The sequence below is a fragment of the Suncus etruscus genome, chromosome 9 (assembly GCF_024139225.1).
Source record: "Suncus etruscus isolate mSunEtr1 chromosome 9, mSunEtr1.pri.cur, whole genome shotgun sequence".
Classification (NCBI taxonomy): Eukaryota; Metazoa; Chordata; class Mammalia; order Eulipotyphla; family Soricidae; genus Suncus; species Suncus etruscus.
This window is the reverse complement of record NC_064856.1, coordinates 60,502,630-60,523,230: the sequence shown is the minus strand read 5'-3', so window position 1 is coordinate 60,523,230 and position 20,601 is coordinate 60,502,630. Positions and strand designations below refer to the sequence as shown.

At 43.7% G+C, this 20,601-nt stretch overlaps 1 protein-coding gene and 1 non-coding gene across 2 annotated transcripts; both read left to right on the top strand.

The window, feature by feature from the left end:
* Window positions 1-622: 622 nt before the first annotated feature.
* EIF4G2 (eukaryotic translation initiation factor 4 gamma 2) lies at window positions 623-11,973 on the top strand. The gene is made up of 24 exons (XM_049780671.1): window positions 623-870; window positions 917-1,047; window positions 1,166-1,666; window positions 2,709-2,835; window positions 3,051-3,116; window positions 3,731-3,871; window positions 4,448-4,550; window positions 5,090-5,221; window positions 5,316-5,382; window positions 5,476-5,627; window positions 6,020-6,130; window positions 6,261-6,344; window positions 6,438-6,536; window positions 6,684-6,825; window positions 7,027-7,187; window positions 7,528-7,641; window positions 8,349-8,474; window positions 8,608-8,712; window positions 8,803-9,018; window positions 9,113-9,371; window positions 9,672-9,876; window positions 9,983-10,194; window positions 10,301-10,422; window positions 11,138-11,973. The coding sequence occupies exons 1-24, from the start codon at window positions 623-625 to the stop codon at window positions 11,201-11,203; spliced, it is 3,690 nt and encodes a 1,229-aa protein (XP_049636628.1). The 3' UTR covers window positions 11,204-11,973.
* On the top strand, window positions 7,695-7,834 carry LOC126019490 (small nucleolar RNA SNORD97). The gene has a single exon (XR_007499176.1). It is a non-coding gene; the product is annotated as a small nucleolar RNA SNORD97 (small nucleolar RNA).
* Window positions 11,974-20,601: the final 8,628 nt, after the last annotated feature.

Here is a 20,601-nt window from a genome sequence, read left to right as displayed (position 1 = left end):
TTAAGCCGAACGTCTATCTATCTCTCTGGGGAGAGCCACTTCGGGGTTCAGGAGCAAGACAAAAAATTAAATAAATAAAAAATAAAAGCTCTTTTCCTCCCCTCAAAACTCCCCTCGCCTCCCCAGAGCTGACCCAGTGAGTGATCACGACACGAGGGTCAGAAGCGAGCGCCTTCTTCCGACCTTCCCCTTATTCCAATCACATCTCTCGGGGGGTGGGGTGGGGGTCCTCCGGGGGAGAGTGTACCCCAAGACAGCCAGCCAAGCCCAAGAAGCGCTTCGGAGCTCGGGAGTGATGGATCCCCCCCTCGCGCTGCGCCCCGAGAGCAACCAGGCCTCGCTCGCTCGCTCCCGCACGCGCTTTCCAAAGAGGCTCAACGCGAGGAGAGGCGGGCCCTCGGGGCTCCCGAAAAGACTGCTGCCCCCCAAAAAATAATATTCTGCCAGGCCCCTATAGAAAAGTAGGGGAGTGCAGAAGGCCGTGTTTGCATCCCTGGACGCCCGAGAGAGGAGACGTGAATGTGGGGGGAAAGGGAACAAACACACGGGGGCACGGACTGGAAGGAACAAAGGGACGAGCGCGGCCGAAGGAGGTAGCGCCGCCCGGACGCCGAACGCACGAATGAACGGAGCCGGGCCCCGCTCGGCCCGGCCCCTTGTCGCGGACGGCTCATCCCCACGGAGCCCAGCGCCCGGGCCCCGCCGCCCGGCCGGAGACTGGGCTTGGCGCACTGCGGCGGGGCCTGCGCCGCAACCGAGCTTGGGCGGCCGTGGCTCCTCCCCGCCGGCCCGGGCGTGCGATTGGCGGCGGGCGTGCACCGGGCCGCTGATTGGGCGGCCCGGGAGCCATTCGGGGCGGCCCTGGCGGAGGTTCGGCCGCCCTGAGCGCGATAAGTTCGGCCTCCGACACGCCTAGGAGCCTCAGCAGCGAGCCGGAGCTCTATGGAGGAGGAGGTGGCGGCTGCGGCGGCGGTGGCGGTGGCGGCGACTCCCGGGCGGTGGCTGCGGCCAGCGACGCGGCGGAGCTGAGCGTGCCCCGAACCCTCCGCCGGCTCCTTCCTTCCTTCCTTCCTCCCCTTCCCTCCCCTTTTTTTTTGTTTCCCTTTCCCCCCTCTTTTCCCCTCCTTCCCCCCTTGTCTCCCGACGACCCGATCCTGAGGGGAAGGCAGCTGCAAACGCGCAGCTGCTGACTTCCCGGGGAAGGTGAGTCCGGGTCCCGTCCGGCGCTTCCTGCGAGCCGAGTCTCGTCGAGTGGAGCCGAGCGCTGCAAAATGGCCGCCGCCTCGGCCGCTTCTTCTCGAGCGCACAAAATGGCGGCCGCGGGCGGGCCCGGGTGGGGCGGCCTCGCTCCGATTCAACCTTTTCTTCATTGAACACTGGAGCCCGGGGGCCCCGCGCCTCCTTTGCGGGAAGCACTCCTTGTCTTTGGCTGCGCTTCCCGGAAGTCGGGGCGGACTGAAGGCAGCCGGGCCCGTGCGGCCTATAGTGGAGCTTCGGGCCGGGCCGGGGAGCGCGCGTGGCGGGTCGGGCCGGGGCCGCGTGTGGCCACGTCGGGGCCGGAAGGACGGACAGGCGGGCGGGCGGGCGGGCGCGGGCCCGGCCGTTGGCGCGGGACCAGCCGAGGCGCCTCGCAGGAGTCGGGCGGGCCTCTCCTCTCGGCGGGGAGGTGTGTGCGGAGTGGGGCGGACGGAGGGCGTTTTCTCCTCCGGGGGGCCCCCGATCCATCCCCTGGGGGAACCGGAGCCCGGGGAGGCCCAGGCCGGTGGGAGGCGGGCGGGCGGGCCGGCCGGCGTCTGTCTGTCTTCTTCTCTTCGGAGAACAAAGAGCGAGCGGGCCCGGCGGGGGCGGCCTCCGCTCCTCCTCCCCGCAGGCTCGGCCCACCGCGGCTTGGCGTGGCTCGGCTTCGCGGCCCCGAGGCCCGTCTGGCGGCCGCGGCCCCGGGTGGGAGGAAACCGCTGCTCTTTTGTTCCCGGGGAAAGTGGGGGGGGTGGAGAACGGGGCGAGGTTCCTGCTGCCATGTTGTTTGTGGTGGCCCCGACCTTCCTTCCTTCGCCTCCCCACTTCCAAGTCAGCCCCCCTCGCAGCTGCCTGCTCTGTCTGGGCCTCCCTCCCTCCCTCCCCAAGCTCCCTCGGGCCTGGGTTTTTTTTTTTTTTTTCACCAACGAAATGAAACAAATAGGCGAGCAAAAAGAAAGGGGATCCTTGGAACCCCATGTTCGCCTTCTGGAGCTATGGCCCCATGAATCTTTTTTCTCTTTTTCTTTTTCTTTTTTTTTTTTTTCTCTCCATGGTGTGCTCTTGTGGGTGTTGGGCGTGAAGGTTTTCGGGCCCCCTTTTCCTGGAGGCAGCAATGGCCCCTTGGTCAAAGGTTGCTTGCTGAGCATCTGAGATGTTCTTGATGGGTCTTCTCGCATGAGGCTTTTACTGTTACTGTTTTGCATCCTTGAAAGCGCCGTCTTTTTTTTTTTTTTTTCTCTGTTTTTTGCCCTTCAGTGTGCCAAGCAAAAAGACAAGGCTACGCTGCCTGTTTGTGTCAAGCACATTCTATTTTGGTCTCAAAGAGATCTGCAATGCAGCGAAGAGTTCGATCAACTGCAGGGCTAGGGGTCTGAAATAAGTTCACATTTGAAGGACAGTTTCTCTGTAGAGCTTGTGCTCCCGGTAGCCGCCGCCGCTGCGTCTAATTTTGGAACTCTTTGTCGTTCTAGGTTTTTCATTTCTCCAGTCCCCTCCCCTCCCCACCCCATCCATTAATATTATTCTTTTGAAGATTCTTCGTTGTCAAGCCGCCAAAGTGGAGAGTGCGATTGCAGAAGGGGGTGCTTCTCGTTTCAGGTATGTTTGCAGCGGTTGTTACTCGGTGATGAATCGTAAAACCACAGAGTGGCTGCCACCAAGTAATTGATTGGCTATGCCACGATTTAATTTATCCAATTTTCTGTTAAATTGATTTTCCTGTGTTCAAATGCAATAAAAAAAAAGATAATCATCTTCCCTTTTGAGTAAAGTATAATTGGGGCATAGTTTTAAAATATTTTTCTTTTACATAGTGCTTCTTCGGGCGGAGGAGGAAGTAGGGGTGCACCTCAGCACTATCCCAAGACTGCTGGCAACAGGTATAGTAAGCCAGAAACGAGTTTTTTAAGTAATAGAGTTAGAACAGTAGTCTACTTATCCATGCTAACTATATTAGACAACAGGAATCCTAATCTTATGGACATGGTTTTTCATATTCTAAATTTAGAATACCAGCTCAAGATTATTCCATATCCTAATCATCTGAGTTGAGACACTCCCAACTGCTATTTTATTCTCTTAACCCTGAGCAGTTTTCACTGGTGCTATTTCTAAAATCAGTTATGCCTATTAATTGGTAGTAGTGGTAGCTTGTTAATAATGCAGATTAATAGTTGTTACCTCGGGCTTTACTAAAACAAACTGGGTATAGACTCAGCAGCAGTAACCAGAAGTAGGCAGTTCTCACACTTTGGGAGGGGCCATACCCAGCAGTGCTCAGGAATCAAACCCAGGGCAGTCAGTCACATTCAAGACCTAGTTAGTGCCCTGTTTCTCTGGCCTGTGAATAGCACTCTTGAGTCACTGATAGTAAGTTGCTTCAGGGTTATTATTAGCCTGAGCTGTTAATTTTATATTTAAAAGAATATTTTAAAATCTGGTTGGATGATGCATTAAATTTTTTAATATAAGTCCTTTTATTAATTTTTACTAGCGAGTTCCTGGGGAAAACCCCAGGGCAAAACGCTCAGAAATGGATTCCTGCACGAAGCACTAGACGAGATGACAACTCCGCAGCAAACAACTCCGCAAATGAAAAAGAACGACATGATGCAATCTTCAGGAAAGTAAGAGGGTAAGTTTTAATGCATGATTTGTCCGTAGAGGGGAAAAGAAAGGTTGGTGGTAGATAGCAATAGTATAGTGGGTTGGGCGATTATTTTCCTTGAACACAGCCAGCCCAAGTTTTGATTCCCCAACACCCTATAAGGACCCCTGAGCATAGTCAGGTGTGGCCCAAAAACCAAAGTTGGGGGGGGAGAAATTTGTGTTTAATAAGCTGTGTGGCAACATTTAAGTATTTGGGGATTAATGATTAGATTTCACAAGTTTAGTAGACATTTCCCAGCCTGGTTTAACCCAGGGGATACAGTGATCTTTTTCTGTATCTATCGAGTGATGGTCATAAGAGGCTCTGGCTCTCAGGGTTTGAGGATATGAGAATTATTTTACTTAGATTGGTAGGAAGTAGGGGTGGAAGAACCAATCAGTCTGGTTAGGTGTATTATGGTATCTGATTATCAGAGTAGTTTCGATACACCTTTGGTTAAGTGATTACAGAAGTACTAGCAAAGTGATAGAAGAAAAAATGTAAGCACAACTTCAGCTTTCATCATATTTTTTTTAATAACTGTGATTCCTTTTTCTCTAGCATACTAAATAAGCTTACTCCTGAAAAGTTTGACAAGCTATGCCTTGAGCTCCTCAATGTGGGTGTAGAGTCTAAACTCATCCTTAAAGGGGTCATTCTGCTGGTAAGTTGATGTTGAAAAGTGAAGTAAATATTGGAGTTCACAAGATGTGTGTTATTTATTTTTTTCTTTGCATATTATTAAGAATTCTGAAGTATGAGTTAAGGTATATTTTTTATTGAAGTGTCAGAAGATACTAAGTACCTGTGTACATTCAAATTTAATTTAAAAAACAGTGCCTTTTTATTTTTGTTTTTTTTTTGTTTGGTTGGTTGGTTTGGTTTGGTTTTTGGGGCACATCCAGCAGTACTCAGGAGTTGCTCCTGGCTGTCTGCTCAGAAATAGCCCCTGGCAGGCACAGGGGACCAACCACCTTAGGTCCTGGGTTGGCTGCTCACTAGGCAAACACCACTGTGCTATCTTTTTTGTTTTGGTTTTTAGGCCACACCTGACAGTGCTCAGGTTATCTCTGGCAGGCTCAGGGGATCTGTGAGAATCTTAAGGTTTAAATTTAAGATTACAGTGAATTAAGTTATACAAGAGAAAAGGTCTTCAAAATTTTTTTTTGCTGAAAACAGCTGTCCTTTTTTTTATATATATAGATTGTGGACAAAGCCCTAGAAGAGCCAAAGTATAGCTCATTGTATGCTCAGCTATGTCTGCGATTGGCAGAAGATGCACCAAACTTTGATGGCCCAGCTGCAGAGGGTCAGCCAGGACAGAAGCAAAGCACAGTAAGTGACATTTATTTTTTAAAATATTTACATTTTAAAATTGACTCAACTTCATTAGTAAAGAATACAAAATGATGTCTCTTGTTTACAACAGACATTCAGACGCCTCCTAATTTCCAAATTGCAAGATGAATTTGAAAATCGAACCAGAAATGTTGATGGTGAGAGTTTATATCTGATGAGATTATATATATTCTGCAATGAGTAAATTTTTCAAGTAATTTTGAATACTGACTTTAATTTTTAATTTCTAGTCTATGATAAGCGTGAAAATCCCCTCCTCCCCGAGGAGGAGGAACAGAGAGCCATTGCTAAGATCAAGATGTTGGGGAACATCAAATTCATTGGAGAACTTGGAAAGCTTGATCTTATTCATGAATCTATCCTTCATAAGTGCATCAAAACAGTAAGTAGGATTTTTGGATTTGAATTGATCATTGGGTACATCATGGAGATGAGTCAGTTAGAATTATCTGAATATTTGTAAGTTAAATGCTTTAGGTGACTAGAAAACAAGTAGTTCTAATACTTAATATGGAAGTATTGCAGTGTGAATTTTAAGATGGGTAGATTCTCTTGTGTTGAAATAGTCTAATCTGAGAGAGGGAGATCTTTAAGAAGTTAGTGTGCATTCTAGAGCCCCAACACAAGTGTTGGTCCCCCCCCTCCAAAAAAGTAAAATAAAACAAAAATAGGACTAAGATAAAAAAGAATGAGTCAATGCAAACTTGATGGAAGTGGTGGACTGTGTATCAAGGTAACAAGATTTTTGTCATTGTGGGACATTTCTTTTGGTAGCTTTTGGAAAAGAAGAAGAGAGTCCAACTCAAAGATATGGGAGAGGATTTGGAGTGCCTCTGTCAGATAATGAGGACAGTGGGACCTAGACTAGACCATGAACGAGCCAAGGTATGATTTTTGCTGTCAATATAAGTTTCTTAAATTTTGACAGTCAAAATGATTAGTGTTACACTTTCAATAGAGAAAGTTTTGCATAATTAAAGAATCTAACAAGTTCCTTTATTTTTTCTTTTCTTAGTCCTTAATGGATCAGTACTTTGCCCGAATGTGTTCCTTGATGTTAAGTAAGGAATTGCCAGCAAGGATTCGTTTCCTGCTGCAGGTAAAACTGGTTTCTTTAAAAAATATACCTGCCAGTTGACCTTTTTCTCTTCAGGAACAATTTTTTTTAAAAAAAAAATTCATTTTTTTAAAGGATACCGTAGAGTTGCGAGAACACCACTGGGTTCCTCGCAAGGCTTTTCTTGACAATGGACCAAAGACGATCAATCAAATCCGTCAAGATGCAGTAAAAGTAAGTTAGTTTTAAGTTTATCATGGCAGAAGGGAAAGAAGTTTTACATAGTTTCAGTACTCTGGGGCTTTTTTATTTTTTAATATTTCCCGGCAGTTTTTACATAAAAACAGCATATGGAGACTTTTTTTTTCATTCTTTCTGAAGGATCTAGGAGTGTTTATTCCTGCTCCTATGGCTCAAGGGATGAGAAGTGACTTCTTTCTGGAGGGACCGTTCATGCCACCCAGGATGAAAATGGATAGGGACCCACTTGGAGGACTTGCTGATATGTTTGGACAAATGCCAGGTGATTTTGAAAAAAATAATAGTCTGGTTAAACCTGAAACAAAAGTTTTTAACATTTGTAGGTTTTTTTGTTGAGGGGGCACACCTGGTGGTGTCACTTCTGGCAGGCTCAGGACCATCTGGGATGCCAGGAATCGAACCCAGGTTGGCCTCATGCAAGGCTCCTGTCCAACTTTAACGACTTTGTCTATGTATTTTTAAGGTAGCGGAATTGGTACTGGTCCAGGAGTTATCCAGGATAGATTTTCACCCACCATGGGACGTCATCGTTCAAATCAACTCTTCAATGGCCATGGGGGACACATAATGCCTCCCACACAGTCGCAGTTTGGAGAGATGGGAGGCAAGTTTATGAAAAGCCAGGTAAAATTAAGAACAAGTATTAGTAATTCCTGCAAAGTATATAACTTAGTTTTGACTTGGAATAAATGCAATGTTCAGGTTGTCATTTGAACCAAATTTACATTTTGGATAGTTAATAAAACCTGGTGTAACATGCTTATCCTTAGAATTAGTAAAGTATTAGTAAAAATCACTGCAGTTAGGATAGTTCCCCCCCTCCTTCTTATCTGTTTCATCTTGCTTTCTCTGGGCAAATTCAGTTAAGCTATCTTTTTTGACTTGGCTCATTCCTTTGGTACTTGATTACCATAATTTGTGGACCCCTTTTTATCTAGACTTTCTTTCTCCTTTTCTGAAATAGGGGCTAAGCCAGCTCTACCATAACCAGAGTCAGGGACTCTTATCCCAGCTGCAAGGACAGTCGAAGGATATGCCACCTCGGTTTTCTAAGAAAGGACAGCTTAATGCAGATGAGGTACATTTGCCTATGTTACTTCTAATGCCATAGTTTGTTGATTCAGAAATCTATTGCCCAATGATTATAAAACGACGCGTTAAGAGGACTTAATGCTGGAATTCTTTAACCTTCTTTCTCTCTTTTCTGTACTTCTATTTCTTTCTTTGGAGTCCAGCGTCCTATGAGCGACGATTATGAGATATGAGGGCAAGCATCTTTTTCTTTTTTAAAAATAATAGTTAAGGTAATGTGTTTGCAATGGTTGACTTTTATTTATGGTCTTGATGTACAATTTTGGTATACTTCACCACTACCCAAGTTAGGGGAAATTATCTTACAGTCTAGTTTAGACCAAGGAAATTTTTAATTATAATTTTCTTGTGAATAGAATGAGCAGTGCATGATATTTTCTAAAAATCAAGTTTCTTGGTCTCACCTCTCCACCCCTATTTTTTGTGGTATTTGTGTAAGGGAAAAAAAGGACATGTTTTGTGGTGTTTATATGTAGGAAAATTCTGCTACAAATAGTTTCTTATAAGTAAATTTATTAGAATATTAAACCTTGCCAAAAAGTAGATCTGTTAATTGCATAGAACATGTGTTAGAGACAAATTTTTTATTTGCCCTCAACACTATCCTGGGTAGAATTCGAAAATGTTGGAATGTTATTGCATAATATGTTGGCTAATATAAATTAATCTGTTTTTATTTGTTTTCTATTCTAGATTAGCCTGAGACCTGCTCAGTCATTCCTAATGAGTAAAAATCAAGTGCCAAAGCTCCAGCCCCAGATAACTATGATTCCTCCTAGTGCACAACCACCACGCACTCAAACACCACCTCTGGGACAGGTATTGACACTGTTTCAATCTCTATTTTCATCCTTGCGAGTTGGGAGTGTAATAATGCATGTCTGCTTTCAAGGGCTTTATGAAAATTAAAATGTAAACCTATTGCTTTCCTCCCCCCCCCCTTTTTTTTAAGACACCTCAGCTTGGTCTGAAAACAAATCCACCGCTTATACAGGAAAAGCCTGCCAAGACCAGTAAAAAGCCACCTCCATCAAAGGAAGAACTACTTAAGCTAACTGTAAGCTTCAAGTAATTCCAGTATCAGTAATTTTTGTTTGTATGTGAGATAGGACGGATACTAAAGATACTTGAATTGTGTTCTTCTCAGGAAACTGTTGTCACCGAGTATCTGAATAGTGGAAATGCAAATGAAGCTGTCAATGGTGTGAGAGAAATGAGGGCTCCTAAACACTTTCTTCCTGAGATGCTAAGCAAAGTAATCCTTTTGTCACTAGATCGAAGTGACGAAGATAAAGAAAAAGCAAGTTCTTTGATCAGTTTACTTAAACAGGAAGGGATTGCCACAAGTGACAACTTTATGCAGGTAAAAATTTTCCTAACTCTGTCCATTTGATTTCTTTGTATTTGAACTTTATAGCCATTATTAATGACTCAATTCTCCTACTTCCCCTGCCCAGGCTTTCCTGAATGTATTGGACCAGTGCCCCAAATTGGAGGTTGACATCCCTTTGGTGAAATCATACTTAGCACAGTTTGCAGCTCGTGCCATCATTTCAGAGCTGGTGAGCATTTCAGAACTAGCTCAACCACTGGAAAGTGGCACCCATTTTCCTCTCTTCTTACTTTGTCTTCAGCAGTTAGCTAAATTACAAGATCGAGAATGGTTAACAGAACTTTTTCAACAAAGCAAGGTCAATATGCAGAAAATGCTCCCAGGTAAGAGAATGCTGGTAATTGTTTACTTTGAATACTGAATTTAGAAATTTCTTAGCAGATTTCTGAGTAAAGATGTTACATAGATCTAAAATCATCTGGCAAATAATGCCCTTGGCATACTAGCACAAGCATGACTGTTCAGGCCTTAATTGTGATTTAATAACTAGTATTTGAAATGTTAGGTTTACTTTGCCAGGCTTTTTAACCTAGAATTTGCATGTCTGGGGGGCATGTGTGTAAAGCTGTGCTGGTAGCCACCCTGCATGAAATGAACTAAGTGATGGAAATACTTTTGTTCAGAAATTGATCAGAATAAGGACCGCATGTTGGAGATCTTGGAAGGAAAAGGACTGAGTTTCTTGTTCCCACTGCTCAAGTTGGAGAAGGAACTTCTGAAGCAAATAAAATTGGATCCATCCCCTCAAACCATATATAAATGGATAAAAGATAACATCTCCCCCAAGCTTCATGTAGATAAAGGATTTGTGAACATCCTAATGACTAGGTGAGATTTTGGCCATCTTCCTGTAGCATGGAGTAGAAATGCTTTCTAACTAAGGGGTAAAGTCTTAATCATGGGACTGACTACTTGTTACTTTCTTCCTGTGCAGCTTCTTACAGTATATATCTAGTGAAGTAAGCCCACCCAGTGATGAAACAGATTCTTCCTCTGCTCCTTCCAAAGAACAGTTAGAGCAAGAAAAACAATTGCTTCTTTCTTTCAAGCCAGTGATGCAGAAATTTCTTCATGATCATGTTGATCTACAAGTCAGTGCCCTATATGCTCTTCAGGTGCACTGCTACAACAGCAACTTCCCAAAAGGTAAGAGGATTGATTTCACTAGTAAGATAATGGAGTATGTGGATACACTGACGCAGAACATCAGGTGATGGGATTTAATGTTGCTGTGTGTTTGGATTTTTTTAAGGCATGTTACTTCGCTTTTTTGTCCACTTCTATGACATGGAAATTATTGAGGAAGAAGCTTTCTTGGCTTGGAAAGAAGACATAACTCAAGAATTTCCAGGGAAAGGCAAGGCTTTGTTCCAGGTAAATGTTACTACAGAAACTTCTGTTAAGTCTTTAATTTGAAATAAATAGTTCTGAGTTTGTATAGATGATTTTGTACTCTTACAAATTATAGGTAAATGAGCAAAAAAAGGTATTCTGAGTTAGATACAAAACCAGAGTATTTTCATTACCATGTACAATTAATGAAATAAATTATAACTAAAGGAAGAGCTTAAACTCCATTGTTTGTAATATATAATTGAAGTGATTGTCATGTTGACAATATTTCAAAGAACCTAATGCTTTGAGAGGAAAATAATGTGTTTTTGTGCCTTCCATTGACGATGATGAAAATAATACATGCAGCATTTTAACATCCCTTTCCTTTGGAAAACTAACCTAACAATTCTGGGCCTGGAAGTGTTATTTCCATCCCCACCCCGAAAACGTAATGCTGTCATGGAGGGGGGCATAATTTGGTAGTAATTAAGTTACACTGTCTTTGACTTGGCTCATTCCTTTGGTACTTGATTGCCATAATATCTGGACCCCTTTTTATCTAGACTTAGTCTAGCCACAAATAGCTTTTTATGCTATTCTAAATCTAGTAATAAGCTACATGCAATGTTATAAAGGTGGATTGTATTGTGTAATGTCAAGGCTGCGAGTTTCATTCTGAGTCAAAACTTGCTTGCTTTTGAGTTCATTAAGTGTTACTTATTTTGTCAAACTACAAATTAATTTAAATTTCTAGGTGAATCAGTGGCTAACCTGGCTAGAAACTGCTGAAGAAGAAGAATCAGAGGAAGAAGCTGACTAAAGAACCAGCCAAAGCCTTAAATTGTGCAAAACATACTGTTGCTATGATGTAACTGCATTTGACCTAACCACTGCGAAAATTCATTCCGCTGTAATGTTTTCACAATATTTAAAGCAGAAGCACGTCAAGTTAGGATTTTCTTCTGCATAAGGTTTTTTTGTAGTGTAATGTCTTAATCATAGTCTACCATCAAATATTTTAGGAGTATCTTTAATGTTTAGATAGTATATTAGCAGCATGCAATAATTACATCATAAGTTCTCAAGCAGAGGCAGTCTATTGCAAGGACCTTCTTTGCTGCCAGTTATCATAGGCTGTTTTAAGTTAGAAAACTGAATAGCAACACTGAATACTGTAGAAATGCACTTTGCTCAGTAATACTTGAGTTGTTGCAATATTTGATTATCCATTGGTTGTTACAGAAAAAAAAATTCTTAACTGTAATTGATGGTTGTTGCCGTAATAGTATATTGCCTGTATTTCTACCTCTAGTAATGGGCTTTATGTGCTAGATTTTAATATCCTTGAGCCTGGGCAAGTGCACAAGTCTTTTTAAAAGAAACATGGTTTACTTGCACAAAACTGATCAGTTTTGAGAGATCGTTAATGCCCTTGAAGTGGTTTTTGTGGGTGTGAAACAAATGGTGAGAATTTGAATTGGTCCCTCCTATTATAGTATTGAAATTAAGTCTACTTAATTTATCAAGTCATGTTCATGCCCTGATTTTATATACTTGTATCTATCAATAAACATTGTGATACTTGATACATTTGTGTTTGACTTTGGAGTCTGCAAAATTATCAGTAACAAATTTTATAAACAGGCTGTGCTGAGATTATAAACTTTTGGGGAAGATTGCTGACAATAAACTCCTTGATAAATCCTTCATTGTCATCCTAAGTACATGGCAAAATGAAAAGGATAGCCACTGTCATTGCAAAGATAAGTAAACTTGAGGGCATCATTCCCAATTACCACTTCTGCCTGAGAAGTTTCCTGTTTAAAATCTTTAAAGTCTTTTTTTTTTTTTTTTTTTTTTTTTTTTTTTGGTTTTTGGGCCACACCTGATGGCGCTCAGGGGTTATTCCTGGCTATCTGCTCAGAAATAGCTCCTGGCAGGCAGGGGGGACCATATGGGACACCGGGATTCGAACCAACCACCTTTGGTCCTGGATCGGCTGCTTGCAAGGCAAACGCCACTGTGCTATCTCTCTGGGCCCTTTAAAGTCTTAAATCAGACTGAAGCTCTGCATTTAACAGTTTAATTGCTAAACAAAAGCAATTTAATCATTTCATGTTACATAGCTCCATTCTCAATAGCTGTAATATTGGGTTTCAGCTTGGATGGGGAACTCTTGAGAAAGTACCAGTTGTGTCTTGGTAGTCTTAGCACCTCAAAACATTCTGTCTACTTAGAGTAGTCATGAACCATGTTGTTGAGCCTGCATGTGATTCTTTGTACTCCAAGGTGGGGGGTTAGGTAGAGCCACCTTTCTTTGTACCAATACTTAATTCCTGTGTTCGAGCTTCCTCAGCAGAAATTTTAATGTTTTATGTTGGAAGGTAGGATAGGATAGCTGTGTTACTTGTGTGTTAGTAAGGCAGCTCTGAACCATTTATCCAGGGGACTTGATTAGGCTTGTGTTTGACCCTCTATGGTTGTAAAGGATGAATCACTTAGCTAGGACTGTTTTAATTTCACCACTTCAAGCTGAATGATTGGTCAGGGTGATAATAGCACAGTGGTAGGGTGCTCACAGGCAATTGGCCCAGTATAGACCCATGTTTGATTCCCTTCATCCCATATGGTATCTTGAGTATCCCTGAATGTGGCCCAAAAACAAAAAAAAAAAAAGGCGTATCTTAAAACAATCGGAACTTGGTTAGCCCTGTGCAGGCCCCTTTTCTGAAGCATGTGATGTAGACTGATACGAGACCCTGACTATTGACACTTTGGTAGCTTTCTTATGGTCTTGCATACCTGCCAGGAGTTTAAGATTGGGAAGAAACAATGGCAGTTGAAAATGTCCATCAGTTGCAAGAGTAAGCAGCAAACCTTATGCTTAAGACTATGTATGTTCCTCTGAGCACCCCCAGTTGTGGCCTAAACTGTTTGACCCCTAGCCACTACCTAGAAAAATCAGGGTTCTTCAGATGACTGGGTAGATAGATTCTTCTGGGGATAGACATAGGTTTTGCTTGCATGAAGCCAGGTTTGGCTTTGGTCCTCTATGGGACTCCACTCCTCCAACATCATTCTTCTGGGCAAATATAAGACTGTTGCAAGGTCCTCTCAGAACAACCCATGCCACAGACTTAATATTTTACAAAAAAGGCTTCTGTTTGTAGTCATCACATATTGGGACTTGAAAGAGTTAAGATATACTTAATTGGCCAGAGAGAGCGCACAGGGGTAGGGCGTTTGCCTTGCATGCAGCCTATCCAGGACAGACAGTGGTTCGAACCTGAGTGCCACCAGGTGCGACAAAAAAAAAAGATGCACTTAAATGGGTAACTCGTTTTATGGTGGGGGTCAAGAAGAGACTCAAATGGGGGCCGGGAAGGTGGCGCTAGAGGTAAGGTGTCTGCCTTGCAAGCGCTAGCGTAGGACGGACTGCGGCTCGATCCCCGGTGTCCCATATGGTCCCCCAAGCCAGGGACGATTTCTGAGCACATAGCCAGGAGTAACCTCTGAGCGTCAAACGGGTGTGGCCCAAAAACCAAAAAAAGAAAAAAGAGACTCAAATGAAGTGATAATTTTTATTAATCTAGTGACTGGGATAACGAGAACAGTTAGGAAAGTGGGCCAAAGGAGGTCATATATTCGGTATAGACATGTATATAGATAGTAGTTGGTGAGTTGAAAAAGGCCAAATGAGATTCATCTTTACTGACCCAAATTTCTACTTTTTCTTGTAGAGCAAAAAACAGGTCTGCCTTTTTTTTTTTTTTTTGGTCTTTTGGCGGGGGCCCACACCCTGTGATGCTGCTCAGGGGTTACTTCTGGCTTTGCTCTCAGAAATAACCCCTGGCAGGCTCGGGACCAAATGGGCTGCTGGGACTTGAACCCACGTTGGCTGCATGTAAGGCAAATGCCCTACCACTATTCTATCGCTCTGGCCCCAGTCTGCCTTTTATTGACTACATTAATTCTGCTGTGTTCAGTAATTCACTGCAGTGCTATGCCTAATAGGTTTTCCTTTGGCAGGCAGCATTTGAAAATAAACTTTTACTTACTTTTCCCCAGGATGCTTCATTGAGTTTTAGTTTTAAGCCAAATCAATGATTCTCAGGGCTCATTTTTGGTGGTACTTTCCTTATCTCTATGCTATCTCTCTGGCCCCGACCATTAATTTCTAATCTGACTATTCTTACAAGAAGAAACTCCCCAAGTACAAAGAAAAAAAAATGGGTAGGAAGGAGGTTGGTGTGATGACTTTAAGTGAGAATTAGAACCTAAGAGAAGGGCACGGAACAACCTAAGTTTTATACTGACATCTGGATTTTGGACATCTGCCCTCCAGAACTAAGATTAAACTGAATTTTTTTTGTTTTTAGACCACACCCTGCAGTTTTTAGGGCTTAGTCTTGGCTCTGCACTCAAGATTACTCTGACAGGGATGGGATGTCATGGTATTGAACCTGGTATGATACATGGGATGTTAGGTATTGAACCTGGATCAGCAAAGCAATTGCTCTATCCTCTATAGCTCGGACTTCTAAATCTGTTTCTCACCTCCCAGTTTAAGGTACTTGGTGACATGATTGCTCCAGCTTAAACGGCCCAAACAACCTTTCAGCCCTTATCAGTGTCCTCCCAATTGTATGTAAGGACTTGAAGTATGAAAGCCACACAGAAACTTACTGTCAAAGTTTACCACTCCCAATGAGCCCTTAATCATGCAGCAGCAACAAAGTAAAAGACCCATGTTTTATTTCCCAAAAAGTCAGCAAAGGTTTGAATGGGAGTTAAGTTAATGAGAATGTTATTGAGAATTCTTTGAAGACCATTTACAAGAGATTCTCACTAGCCCTGAAAATTGAAAAGGAGACATCAAAAGAGAAAGTTAATTATAACCAGAAGATTTTGTAAGTTGGGTCAGGGTAACCTTTCTAAAGCATGTGTCTGGTCACTTGATCATTTTGTGGATCCTGAAATCTGAGGAATACAGCATTTTTAAATAGCAATTAGGGACAGAAGCAAGTTGCCTTAAGTTGCCTTGACTTAATAGTCCATATCTGCAGGAAAGAAAACTCCGGAAACTGAAGGAAAATATTTTTGGTGTTGCTTGATAATCTCTTGGATAAAAGACAAAGTAAAAAAAAAATTATTTGTCAAACTTTCAATAAAGGACAGCACAAAATGTTATTTAAAAACAAAAGTTGTGGGCCCGGAGAGATAGCACAGCGGCGTTTGCCTTGAATGCAGCCAATCCAGGATCAGAGGTGGTTTGTTCGAATCCCGGTGTCCCATATCGTCCCCCGTGCCTGCTGGGAGCTATTTCTGAGCAGACAGCCAAGAGTAACACCTGAGCACCGCCGGGTGTGCCCCCCCTCCTAAAAAAAGTGAGCTGAGAAACTAAAGGAGTTAAGTCACTTGCACTACATGGTTCCCGGAGCATAGTAGGGAGTGATCCTCTGAGCATTACCAGGTATGACCCCCAATCCTCATTCCCAAAGGAAAAGGCAGCACTTTGGTGTCTGAAGCCCATACTGTCCTTCAGTAGACTTGGTTACTGCACAGCAGTGGAAGGCATGTGTCTTTACTCGCAATTTGGCAGGCAATGGGGCTATGTGAGATGGAAGACACCACCCAGTTATACAGTTCATAGATGGAAATGCTAGGATGAAGAGCTTGTATAATAAGCTCACATATTTTCTGTTACGGAAGGTCAAATCTAAGCTCATTTTCAAAGATAGAAATGTAGATTTCCATATACTGTAGATACCCACACAAGTATCCAATCCATTGCCCCTCAGAAAGGGAGGTCTGTCTTTGACTCTGACCTAGAGATTGCACCTAATCCCTCCCTGCACTGCAATGTGCTGTTGAAGTGGACACAAACCTATCAAGGTACCAACCATACTGTGTACCGAAGTCTGTGGAGGTCCCTGATGACCTTAGTATTAAAAACTAGACTATTCTACAAACAACTAAAGTTACTGGCTGGATCTGAAGGATTCATTTAAAAATTCATTAAAGAAGGGCCGGAGAGAGAGCATAGCAGTAGGGCGCCTTGCAAGCGGCCAACCCAGGACCAAAGGTAGTTTGAACTTAAGTTCCAATCTCCAGACAACTCATGGTCACCCAAGCTATAAGGGGCATGGCCCCCAAACCTCAAGAAAAAAGTATTTGTGATCGATTTGAATATTACTTTATAGTATGTGAGTGGAGAAAAGGCTACTTTGAGGGAGAGGTGCTTGGTGGTGCTTAGGAGCTGTGGTGCTGGGAACTGAGCCTGAGCCACCTTATACCGAGAAATATACAATATATAGCTTGTGGAGGGAAGGGGGCACATCGACTGTGCTCAGGGCTTATGCCTAGCACCCCACTCAGGGTTCACTTCTGGAAAGCTCAGGGAACTATATGGGGTGCTAGGGATTGGCTCTGGATCAGCTGCTTGCAAGGCAAGTGTTCTATGTGTCAATTTTTCTAGCCCCAGGCATATAGAAGATTTGGAACTAAACATGATGACGGCCTAGAGCGATAGCACAGTGGGTAGGGTATTTGCCTTGCACACAGCTGACCTAGGGTTTGATCCTCAGCATCCCATATGTTCCCCCAGCCTGCAAGGAGTAATTTCTGAGCAGTCAGGAGTAACCCTTGAGTGCCTCCTGGTGTGGCACAAAAAAAAACAAAAAAACAAAAAAAAACTACCTTATGTTTCAAAATGCTGACCAGTGACTATAAAATCACCAGGGTCATGTGGACGCCTCTTTATTTATCCACCTGCAGCCTAGCACCAGAGATAATCATAATTTACACCCCCCAAATCCCAGACTGATATCCCCTAGGGAAGGGGCATCTTGGTCCTGTGCCAGAAGTGACATTACTCCAGCAGTTCTTTTATTTTATTGGTTTTTAGTTCACACCCAGCAGTGCTCAGGAGCTACTCCCAGCTTGGTAATTACTGGTCACTTGAGGGATCATATGTACAGGAATAAAATCTGCATGATCCAAGATATAAAGCTCTTTGAGCCATCTCCCTGCCCCCCCCCCATTTTGTAATTCTTTTTTTTTTTTTTTTGGTTTTTTTTTGGGGGGGGCACACCCATTTGATGCTCAGGGGTTACTTCCTGGCTAAGCGCTCAGAAATTGCCCCTGGCTTAGGGGGACCATATGGTACACCAGGGGATCGAACCGCGGTCCTTCCTTGGCTACCACTTGCAAGGCAGACACCTTGCCTCTAGCGCCACCTCGCCGGCCCGTATTTTTTAATTATTAATCTCTTTCCCGTCTACCCATCTATAGCCCAAAGGATTTTGCATCACCAGAGTTGTAGAGAAAGTGGACCCCAGTGTCTCCCTTTGCAACCTGAACTAATTACCTCTTAACATCATGCCTCACTCCCACCTTAGCTCACCAGAGCCCTTTATCATCCATCCCAACCAGCACCCCAACACTTCTCCATCTATCTTCTGATTTGTCCTCGTTTCTCCACCCCCTGCTTTCAGATTGTCCCTCCACTTTCTGAGTCCCACAGTCTTTTTTTTTGGGGGGGGGGTCACACCCTGCAGTGCTCAGGTGTTACTCCTGGCTCTAGGCTCAGAAATCGCCTCTGGCAGGCTCAAGGAACCTTATGAGATGCCTTAATTTGAACGACCGATCTTCTGCATGCAAGGCAAATGTCCTACCTCCATGCTATCTCTCCAGCCCCTCCCACAATCTATTTTAATAAACAGCCAACATTTTTGCCTCTCAGCCGCTTTTCTGAATACATCTGCAACCTTGCTCTGAAGGAAGCAAAATTGTGTCCCAATGCCCTCACCCCTACTAACTTGCCTCATCGAAGGACTGTCACAGGCAATGTCTGTTCTGGTCCTGCATCACTAGCACTTTCCCACCACTTATCCTTCTGCCAGGACACCCACATTTACTTCTTCCCCAATAGGCTTACTGACCTCCCCTCTTCTAAGTAATTTGTGCATATTTTCTTTTTCCCTGTGCCTTCACTGACTCTCCCCGTCCTACTCTCCACATCTCAACACTATTCCTAGGGGCTGGAGTGATAGCACAGTGATATGGCATTTGCCTTGCACACGGTCGACCTGGGGTGAACTCAAGTTCTATGCCAGGCATCCATATGGTCCCTGAACCTTTCAGGAGTGATTTCTGAGCTCAGAGCCAGGAGTAACCCCTGAGTGCTGTCAAGTGTGGTCCAAAAACAAACAAATAAACAAAACAAAAAGCAAACATTATTCCTAACTGATGAATTTATCAAGCCAGGTCTTTTTTACCCGTGGGTAATAAAATTGGGTGTTTCTCCAGCATGGCATATTTTGTTAATGATAATTACTTCAAATGTAGCCTTAGGAGAGTATCATCAAGGATCTTGTTGGAAAAACAAACGACCTTCCTTCAGACCTACTGGATCAGAATTCATAGGTGATTTGTTAGCCATTACATTTTGATTAACCCTAATAAACAGCCTCATTCAGGTGCTCTTGATGGCTAAGGGTTGCTCTTGTGCCTCCTGCCACAGTGATGGTATGTCCCAGTTTCTCTCTTGGAAGCAATTTTATCCTCCATAGCCTTCTACTTGTCAACTACTGCACAGTTCCCCTCCTTGTACTGTTGAAGAAAACTCTCTTCATAGGCCAATGTGTCTCCTCATTCTCAACCCCTTCCTAGGGGCATAATAAGTGTAGGGCACTTGCAGCTCCTACCACAATGACCAAAAGACATTGGCCACAGCACAACTGCCACTAACAGTGCCTGCTCATGTGACAGCAGAGAACTTCAAAACTCTAACAGGGGTCTCAAACTCAATACCTGAGAGCCGCAGGAGGCAAAGTCGGGGTGATCCTTGAGTGCAAAGTCAGTAGTAAGCCTTGAACATTGGGGGGTGTGACCCAAACAACAAACAAAACAAAACAAGATTCCTCTAGGGTAGGGCATGGCCACAAAATGTTGTATGGAGGACGCAAACGGCCCACGGGCCGCAAGTTTGAGACCCCAGCAAGATCTGAGCAACATCAGCTGTTTGCAATGTGAGATACAAGCAGGAAGTTGCCGAATATTCTCGTTCAGAAGTTGGAAATGTGAGTTCTGTGATTTTGGTGGACTTTGAAAATGAAGGACAGGGGCCAGATTGATAGCTCATTGGTAGGGCGTTTGTCTCGCACATGACTGACCCAGGACCAACCCTGATTCGATCCCCAGTTTCCCATATGGTCCCTGGAGCCTCCCCGGAGTGATTTTTGAGCAGAGTCAGAAATAACCTCTGAGCACCGCTGGGTGTGGCCCAAAAACACCAAAAAAAAAAAAAAAAAAGGGACATACTGAATTACAAATACAAAGCCAGAAGATTGTATATAGACAGATAAGGGGATTGCAGATTCTGTTGCGAGATTTTAGCATCCACTCCAATATGCTCAACTTTTGTCCTTTGTGCATAGCTGTGGCCAGAAACTTGGCTCTCCTTTCTTCCATTTCTGCAGCCTAAAGGTGCTGCTTTAACCAGCCAGCTGGAAAAGAGAAAGAAGTGAGGAGTGTTTCTGCACTCAGACTCCACATGCACTTACAGGCAGATCAGGACAATCTTGCAGTTTGCTAAGGCAGGAAATGGAGTCTCCACTTTTTTTCCAGTGAAGGAAATTGAAGTATTAGCTCCTGTTGGAGAAATCAAAGCAGTATTGTTTCGAAAAACAAAACAGTCCAGGAGAGAACAAAGGGCTTGGTCTTGATTCCTCTGGGAAGAAGATGCTATCTTAGACACTCCACCCCACTTAGATGAAGCTGACCTGGATGGGAAGAAAGTCACACACAGCCGACTTTCTTAAGATCCTGCTCAGGTGTAGGGATCACAGGGCATTTGTCAGTATTTTAGCTTGACTTTAACACCTTACGTCTTCACAGATCTCCATATGCAAACAAAAGCTGGTGATTAAGTGAAATAACAGTTTCCAGCAGCCTTATAATTTCCAGCCCTTCGGGTGGTACATCTGCTGGCTGCAAGGTCCACGAAGGGGCACTGGTCTCACAGGTTGCCATGGACAGCCTCAGTGTCCATGCAGTTGAATCCACTAAAAGCTCTGTGGGCATGAATAAAGGAGCTACTGGAGACCTCAAGGGCACAGTCCAATGACACACTCCCATACCTGGCCTAATCTTTGTTTTCTAATAAGAAAAGATTTTAAGAACAATATAAATTTGCACCCATTTTTATTCTAGTCT